Source organism: Chiloscyllium punctatum, chromosome 40 (genome assembly GCF_047496795.1).
Source record: "Chiloscyllium punctatum isolate Juve2018m chromosome 40, sChiPun1.3, whole genome shotgun sequence".
Lineage (NCBI taxonomy): Eukaryota > Metazoa > Chordata > Chondrichthyes > Orectolobiformes > Hemiscylliidae > Chiloscyllium > Chiloscyllium punctatum.
In genome coordinates, this window is record NC_092778.1 from 49,609,223 (window position 1) to 49,618,692 (window position 9,470).

The 9,470-nt window shown below is 44.8% G+C and overlaps 1 protein-coding gene across 1 annotated transcript; it reads left to right on the top strand.

The window, feature by feature from the left end:
• The first annotated feature begins 431 nt into the window (after positions 1-431).
• Positions 432-4,225, top strand: cox19 (cytochrome c oxidase assembly factor COX19). Its single transcript, XM_072559842.1, has 3 exons — positions 432-575; positions 2,828-2,939; positions 4,009-4,225. The coding sequence occupies exons 1-3, from the start codon at positions 494-496 to the stop codon at positions 4,100-4,102; spliced, it is 288 nt and encodes a 95-aa protein (XP_072415943.1). The 5' UTR covers positions 432-493; the 3' UTR covers positions 4,103-4,225.
• The last annotated feature ends 5,245 nt before the right edge of the window (positions 4,226-9,470 follow it).

The window sequence follows — 9,470 nt, forward strand, 5'->3', positions numbered from 1 at the left end:
CAAATTGGATCGGCCACCAAGCATTTTTGGAAGTAATCTCTGCACTATGCTAGTGTTGAATTGGAGGTGCCAGTGTTGGACTGTGGTGGACAAAGTTAAAAATCACATGACACCAGGTTATAGTCCAATAGGTTTATTTGGAGGCACTAGCTTTGCAAACGCTGCTCGTTCAGAACCACCTGATGAAGTAGCAGCACTCTGAAAGCTGGTGCCTGCAAATAAACCTATTGGACTATAACCTGGTGTTGTGTGATTTTTAATTCTGCACAATGCTGTTTCACTTGTTAAATGAAGTAAACAAATTAGTATTTATGCCCTTGCAGTGGAGAAGTATTGATTTGGAAAAGTGATGGAGTGGTTATTGTAACACTCCAGGGTTGGAGCAGCAGGCTGCAGCCTGGATCGATGTCTCTGCGCGCGATTTTACTGAGCGATTCGCTCACGGATCGACCCGCTCGGCCTGACGGGTGACGTCACAGGAAGCTGCGGGACGATGTCGACGGCGATGAATTTTAGCTCCAAGAGCTTCAACCCCCGGCCCCCGGATAAGGGCTCCTTCCCCCTGGACCACCTGGGTGGGCCGAGCGGCCGCGGAGCGCCGGGATTTGATCGAGACGGAGATCCCCCTCCCCCCCCCCCCGCCAGACACTGACCCCTCACCCTAGACCCCCAACCCAGACACTGACCCCCCAACCCAGACACTGACCCCTCACCCTAGACCCCCAACCCAGACACTGACCCCTCACCCTAGACCCCCAACCCAGACACTGACCCCTCACCCTAGACCCCCAACCCAGACACTGACCCCTCACCTTAGACCCCCAACCCAGACACTGACCCCTCACCTTAGACCCCCAACCCAGACACTGACCCCCCAACCCAGACACTGACCCCTCACCCTAGACCCCCAACCCAGACACTGACCCCTCACCCTAGACCTCCAACCCAGACACTGACCCCCCAACCCAGACACTGACCCCTCACCCTAGACCCCCAACCCAGACACTGACCCCTCACCCTAGACCCCCAACCCAGACACTGACCCCCCAACCCAGACACTGACCCCTCACCTTAGACCCCCAACCCAGACACTGACCCCTCACCTTACACCCCCAACCCAGACACTGACCCCTCACCTTACACCCCCAACCCAGACACTGACCCCTCACCTTAGACCCCCAACCCAGACACTGACCCCTCACCCTAGACCCCCAACCCAGACACTGACCCCTCACCCTAGACCCCCAACCCAGACACTGACCCCTCACCCTAGACCCCCAACCCAGACACTGACCCCTCACCTTAGACCCCCAATCCAGACACTGACCCCTCACCTTAGACCCCCAACCCAGACACTGACCCCTCACCTTAGACCCCCAATCCAGACACTGACCCCTCACCTTAGACCCCCAACCCAGACACTGACCCCCCAACCCAGACACTGACCCCTCACCTTAGACCCCCAATCCAGACACTGACCCCTCACCTTAGACCCCAACCCAGACACTGACCCCTCACCTTAGACCCCCAACCCAGACACTGACCCCTCACCTTACACCCCCAACCCAGACACTGACCCCTCACCTTAGACCCCCAACCCAGACACTGACCCCTCACCCAAGACCCCCAACCCAGACACTGACCCCTCACCCAAGACCCCCAACCCAGACACTCACCCCTCACCCCAATGACCCCACCAGACACTCACCCCAGACACTCATCCCTCACCCCAATGACCCTGCCAGACACTGACCCCTCACACCAGAGACCCCACCAGACACTCACCCCAGACACTGACCCCTCACCCTAGACCCTAGTGACCCTCCAGATGCTAACTCCTCACCTAATGAGCTCTGCCTGTGACCCCCTAAATACTGATCCCTTACCCCAGTAACCCTCTAGACACTGACCCCTCACCACAGTGACCCTTTAGACACTAACTCCCCACCCCAATGACCTCTGCCCCAGTGATCCCCCCCCCCCCAGAAACTGACTCCTCACCACAGTGACCCCTCTGCTTCACCCTGTCACCTCCCCAGACACTGACTCCCCAAGACTCTTCACCCCCTCCACCCAAGACTGTGACTCTCTTGCACCAGGTCGTAACTCACCGAAACACTAAATTCCCCTGACACTGAACCTGCCCCTCAGATACTGAACAGCCCCCCAACTCAAACACTCAACTCAAACCCCCCACCTCCCAAGGCATTAACACCCCACACACTGTCCCTATCCCTCTGCAAGCACTTGATTCCCCACTGACATTGCCCTCCCCAAACACTCTGCTCTGACACTGTCTTCCTCCCTCACTGTCACTGTCATCCGCCCCCCCCCCACCACCAAAAACATTTACCTCCCTTCTTATTCCTCATCCTCTCATCCCCGTACCACCTCTAGTCACTGCATCCTATTCACCACTGAGCTAAATTGTGTCATGCTCGCATTGCCTCAAATTTCACCCAATCCTAGAACTTGTACACATTCTCTTACCCCTTTGCTTTCTGCTCTACTCCTCCACTACTCGCTCATACCCATAATTCCATCTGTAATTCTTTCTGGACTCTGCACTATCTCACACATATCCCGCTGTGATCTATCTGGTTTTGGAACTTTTGCTCTGGGGTCCTGCTCCTCAGAGAAGTTGAACAAGATTCAGTGTGCGGTCTTAGATTAAAGGGTTTTGGAATGTGCAGTGTTGAGTCAAATCACTGATACAAGCAACCGAGATGCGATTGGTTCTGCTGCTACTTGGTGTATTTAATTTGTGACAATGGGGAAATAGAAAAAGCCTTATTTTTAATGCAGTTGGTTTCTTTTGATTTGGCAGGTGAATGTAAAGAATTCAAAGACAAATTTATGAATTGCCTTCGAGAGAGCAAGTTTGACAATTCTCTGTGCAGACAGCAATCAAAGGAATACTTGGAGTGTAGAATGGAAAGGTACAGCATTAAAAACATGAAAATTTAGTAACTATAAACCTAATCAATTTTATTTAATTAGTTGGAGTAAGTCTCCATTAAAAAGATTAATTGTTGTAACATCTCCTCCTGTAACCATTCCAGTTTATTTTCCTCAGCTCTTGTGTCAACTTTTTAAATGTTGTTTTCCCTCAGTCTCTTGATCATTTGCATTGAATTTGTTTTGGCATTTGAATACAGAACTGTAAAATATTTATTTACTGATTTTTATAGAATCCCTACAGTGGGAACAGGCCATTTGACCTAACAAGTCCACCAATCTGCCAGAGAGTAACCCACCCAGACCCATTCCCCCACACTATTATATTACTCTATATTTATCCCTGCCTAATGCACTTAGCCTACACATCCACGAGCACTATGGGCAATTTAGCATAGTCAATTCACCTAACCTGCACCCTTTTGGATTGTGAGAGGAAACCAGAGCATCCGGAATAAAGCCATAGACACTGGGAGAACGTGCAGATTCCACACAGTTACCCGAGGCTGGAATCAAACTCGGGAACCTGGCTCTGTGAGGCAGCAATGTTAAATGCTGAGCCACCATGTCATATTGATTCTCATCCTTGATACCCTTATCACTGCAACTTCCACCAATCCTCCCAACATAATATTTATAATATTCTGTAAACTTTTGAAAGAGGAATATATGGCCACTATGCAGTATGTTATCCTAGACGTCATTCTGAATGAGTTAGTTGAATGGCTTCTTAAGCGTCAATCATTCAAAAGGTGACAACATAAAGATGTCAAACATAAAATGTTTTAAGCGTTTGGAAGAATTTAAGCGTGTTTCCCCTGGTTAGGGAATTTAGAATTTCCCATTATTGCATTGATGTATTTGTTTGTTGTTGAAGTCTAGGGTGGGTTTGGATCCCACAGCTTTTGATTGAGGCAAGAGTGCTACAACCAATACCCCAATCATTAAGGTTGCCTTTATGGTGTTTTCGCCTGAGGATTGCTAAATACGGGCACAACTTGCAGCATTTTTCATACCATGCCGCACATGTTTAATTGTTTTGTTCTACAGGCAGCTGATGACAAAAGAACCACTGGAGAAGTTGGGATTTAAAGATCTCATCGACAGTAATGCATCAGAAAAACAGCGGCAGATGAAAACCTAACTGTAGAGGAACACATTCCAACTACAAACTAAATAGGAGTCCATTGATGGACACATTTTCATATTGACTCTGTATATATTGGAAAAGAAGTTAAATTTCTGTATAATAAACGTGGAATAAATACTTAAGGTGAGTGATGCATTTCATTTTCCCTCTCTGATTACATTTTTGTAAAACCCTTGTCATACTTGTAATTTATATTACATTCAACAGAAAATGATTTATTAGGTGTCTTTCCTTTGCTCATGTTTTGTGAGTATAATGAATGGATGCTATTTTGGTGCAGTGCGTGATCTTTTAGGTCGAGTGAAGCAGTAATAGTGTCCCTGCCTCTGGGTTCAAAGTTCCACTTTGAGTCTTGCACGATGACATCTTGGCTGTGGAAGGTGCATTGATAAATGGGAACAAAATGGGTTAGTATCAGCCCTTAAATCCTTCCAACATGTCTGATGCCAGGTGATAAGAGAGTGAGAATCTCCTGGTCAACCCGCTGAAGGCAATACTTTGCCAAAAGAATGGCTCAATCGAATAGAAGTCCATAGGCCAATCCTCATAAACAAGGATATGATATAGAATCCTACAGTGTGGAAGTAGGCCACTTGGCCATCGAATCCACATCAATCCTCTGAAGAACATCCCACCCAGACTTGTAACCCTGCATTTCCCGTGGCTCACCCACCTAGTCTGCACATCCCTGGGCACTGTGGGCAATTTAGCATGGCCAATCCACCTAACTTGTAGATCTTTGAACTGTGAGAGAAAACTGGAGTATCCAGAGGAAACCCATGCAGGCATGGAGAGAACGTGCACACTTCAGACCGTCACTCAAAGCTGGAATTGAACCTCAGTCCCTGCCATTGTGAGATAGCAATGCTAACCACTGTGCCACCCTATAGTAACAAACCCAACAGCAATTCTGTGAGAGCTATGACAGCACTTTCAGCTGCAGGTTAAGTATAACTGGTGAAAAAGATTTGAAATGCATTCACGTTTTTAATTTTAACTTGTATGACTCTAAATAATATATTGGAACGTTTAAGTTGGGGACAAGAGTGTGGTTGTCAATTAAGGTTATCTGTGGGATTAGATACAAAAAAAAAATACATTGTTGCATTGCTGCAGTACCACTCAGTGTCCTTTGGCACAACTATATGTTAGTGGATCCTGCTGAAGGATATGTGGGCTGTATATGGGAAAGATACAAATTGTCACATTGAGTGTGTGATACAAAGATCAAATACTTAATTCTTCCACATCTAAATAAAATGTGTTAACAATAATGTCTTTCACCATGATGTCCTGGATAACATTGCTACATAGCCATGCATTCAGCCTTCAGAAGTTTATAGAATTGTTAACAGCACAGAAGGAGACCATGCTACCCATTGGGTCCATGCTGTGTCTCTGAGCAATTCACCTAGACTGTCTGCACCACCAATTTCTGAAACCTTGCACATCCTTCTGTTTCAGATATTAATACAAGTTGTTCTTGAATGTCTGGATTGAACCTGGACCCCTCATCCCCACCATACCCTAGTTTAGTGCATTCAAAGTCCGAAGCACATGCCATAAGAATAAGTTTCTCCTTAGTCACTATTGCTTCTTCTGCCAGTTACCTTAAATCTACGCTCTCTGCTGATCCTTCAGCCAATGCAAGAGTTATCTCCTTACTACATTGTTTAGACTACACCTGATTTTGAATATCTCTTATCAAATGTATTCTAAACATTATCTTTCCCCAGGGGTAGTATCCCAATATCTCAAATCCTTATACCTAACTGAACTCTTTGTCAAAGAGTGAATTTTATATCCATGTTGCTTCTGACCTTTTTATTCCATAAACTATAAATTTTCTCTCAAGACTTTTGAGTAGAGCTTAATCAGATGCTTTTTGGAAGTCAGGGTACAAACTCTGTAGGAATCATCCTCTTTAATATCAATTTACTTACACATCTTGCTAAATATCCCGCCATTTGGGGTCCCTTGTGGCAATTCATCCTCCCCCTTTGAGGCATGCAATTATAGAGAAGAGTAACTTACAATGTGTGAGGTAATTATTTCACAAGTAGTGCCAAAGTTCCTTGTGCAAAATCCGTCCTTTTGATGAGCGGGTTTGTAACTTCACCATTAGTTGGAAGATTTCGCAGTGCTGCATTACATCCAAGAAAGATACAATGTGCATGAAACCTTTGGAGAGTCAGACATTTTAGACAAAGGCCAATTGCGAATGTTCAATATCAAGAAGTTGCAACGTTATCTAGAAGGTTATAAAATAGCTCAGGAAAGCTTGGCACATGTGCATTACAAAATGCATTGGATGCATTTATTGTGAATGGCAGTGAAGGACTGAAACTCTGCAAGGAAGTAATTGTCTTGTTTTACTAGAAAATAAGCAAATACTGAGTTGCTAAAAAGCCAAAGACAGCGATATTTCAAATGATATGGTGGTATTTGTGATATTGACCAGATATTCCAAGGAGTGGCAATCTTGCGTGAGATTTGGATCAAGTGGGTTTTGGGGTGTCAGGTTTGGTTTCACGAGGAAAGCAGGACAACAGGACAATGGGGATGGGGAAGTGCTGTTTGAAGTGGCTGAGGTATGTGTCGGGTTAGTTGAATTGTAACAATGTATCAAATAGACTAAGTTCCGAAGTAACTTTAATATTTAATTTTATCAGAAGCCTCTAGTCTCTGATTTAAATGAAGACTTTCAGGGAGTTCCAGACGTAGAGGAATTGCCCAGCAGAAGGTTCAATTTCCCGGTTAATTTCTTTTGAAGTGTACTACAACAGGGATTTCAGAATGTTCCAATGCACAATTTCTATTTATGATGGAATAACGGCTGTTAAGCAGCTGTAAATTACCTTGTCTATAAGGTATAAAGTAGTGAAGGTGATTATGCCAGATTTGCTTGGTTATTATATGACTGTGTGGGAAGGTGGAGAAGGAACAAGATTTTGTGTCCTGACTTCCTGTTGGTTTAAAGATGCCTCCCAATCATTGCAGTAAATTGCATAAGGTTTCAATAAGGGAAAATTCCAATAATCCAAGAGTAACAGTCTAAAACCATGTTTATCAGTGAGAATTTATCCATTAAAGGCTTTTGTAGCTCTTCCAGGAGAGAATTTGAATTGCAACCCTTCCTGAAACTCGCATCACCAGTTTTGATCCTGGGATGTCGATTGTAAGTGTTTTCCATGTGGATGCCATCACCCTGGTGTTACTGGGGGCTCTGACCATTATCCCCCTGCTGTATTTCAACAGCAGCTTGAAAGATTCTGGAGACATTAACTTTTCCCGCAACCCCCTCCTCTCACAGTAATTGGGAAGCTGCACATGTTGGATCTGAAGAAGCTGAACAAACCTTTGATGAAGCTAAGAGGTAGTTAGACTCCGAAAGTAAATCAGAGGCCTGGTTTGCTGTTTGCCATCTCTCTTCAGCTCCTGGAGGGGGGGGGGGGTGTTCATTTATATCATGCCTTTAGTGCAGTCACGTAAGTTGTCCGCAATGCAAACCAACCAGAATCCAGCAAATTTCACCCCAAAATTATTGCCATTTTGGGCGGGTAGAGGGACTAGGTGTAATGTGGCTCCACTTCAGCAATATTTAACGGGCAGCTACGTGTTCAGCCATATTTGGTTGTTGCGAAAAGTTCCAAAAGATTAGTCTTTTTATTTCCTGAGATGAATGTCAACACTTCACAGCATAATGGGCCTGAGAGTGTGAAAGGAGGAGGTGATTATGTATTCTCCCCTCCACACAATCAGAAAAGACCCCAGGTCTTTCTGTTTTCTATCAGTTGGTAATAGTGATTAGATTAGATTACCTACAGTATGGAAACAGGCTCTTCAGCCCAACAAGTCCACACCGAACCTCCAAAGAGCAACCCATCCAGACCCATTCCCCTACATTTATTCCTGACTAATGTACCTAACAATATGGGCAATTTAGCATGGCCAATTCACCTGGCCTGCACATCTTTGGATTGTGGGAGGAAACTGGAGCACAGGGCGAATGTGCAAACTCCACACAGACGGTCGCCCAAGGTGGGAAACTAACCCAAGTCCCTGGTGCTGTGAGGCAGCACTGCTAATCACTGAGCCACAGTGCCGCACCGAGTGCTACGTCATTGTCGAACTGAATGAACACCAACTGCCTAGGGTAGTTGTTTGGTCTTTGGCCAAGTCTCCATTTAAATAACATTCTACTGTCCTTTTTCACTTCCAATTTTCTTAAATTGTACTCAAACAACTGTATTTTAACCATTCAATTAACCTGTTCCTATTACTTCGTAAGTGTTGCAATGTTGGACCAGGCCCAGGCCCAGAAGCAGTGCCACTGGGGGCTCCTCTGATCTGTTTGGTCCTCTCCCCTCTGTACCCCAAAGCCAAAGGGATTGAAATGTGACTCAAGTGGAGGAACTGCCCCTTCAAGTTATAAAGCCTGTAAAGTGGATATCAACTGGTTAAATGAATGGTTGAAAATGGTACAATGCAGGAAAATGTGCATGCAAAAGAGCAGAAATTTATTTAAGTGGGGAGAGTCTGCAGAATACTGCAATACAGAAGCATCAGACTGTTCTTGCAAATGAATCAGAAAATGTTGGCATGCAGGTTCAGCAAACAAAGATAGGCAAATGGATTGTTGGCCCTGATCGGAATTAAAGAGGTCTAAGTAATCCCACAGCCAAAGGTTCAGATCTAAGCTCTGCAGTCTTGCCACACTCAATGATGAACAGTGGTGGACAATTAGCTAACAGGGATGGAGTTACCACAAATACCTCCATCCTCAATGATGGATAAGCCAAGTCAATGCAATAAACAAAGTTGAAATGTTCGTATCCATCTTCAGTCAGTTGTGTCAAATGGATGATACAGCTCCATACGCTTCAATGATTTCCTGCATCAAGGTTTCAGATTCATTTCTTGTTATCAAGAAATGTTTGAAGACACTGTATACAGCAAAGACTACGAGCCCTGACAACATTCTGGCAATAGTACTGAAGACTTTTGTTCCAGACCTAGACATGCCTGTGTTGTAGTACAGCTACAAAACTGTCAGCTACTTGACAATGTGGAAAATTGCTCCGGTATGTCCTGTATATAAAATGCAGGACAAACCTAACTTGGCCAATTACTGCTCTGTCAGACTATTCCCAATTAGTAAGATGCCATCAACAGTGCTATGAAGGGGTACTTCCTTAGCAACAACTGGCTCACAGATGCTCAGTTTAGGTTTTGCTACCTCCTTGCAGCACTGCAGGGATCCTATGATCTTTTCCTCATTTCAAACTCTTATGATATATTTCTATTTTGTACAACTGTTTCGGATTTCAGAAAATCCTGCTCACTCCTATAAATAAAATTA

What these genes read in the sequence shown, in the direction of transcription:
- cox19 (XM_072559842.1), top strand. Translation starts at nt 494, where the DNA reads ATGTCGACGGCGATGAATTTTAGCTCCAAGAGCTTCAACCCCCGGCCC. An exon ending in CTTCCCCCTGGACCACCTGG is followed by an intron (nt 576 to 2,827) that starts GTGGGCCGAGCG and finishes TTGATTTGGCAG; the next exon opens with GTGAATGTAAAGAATTCAAA. An exon ending in TTGGAGTGTAGAATGGAAAG is followed by an intron (nt 2,940 to 4,008) that starts GTACAGCATTAA and finishes TTTGTTCTACAG; the next exon opens with GCAGCTGATGACAAAAGAAC.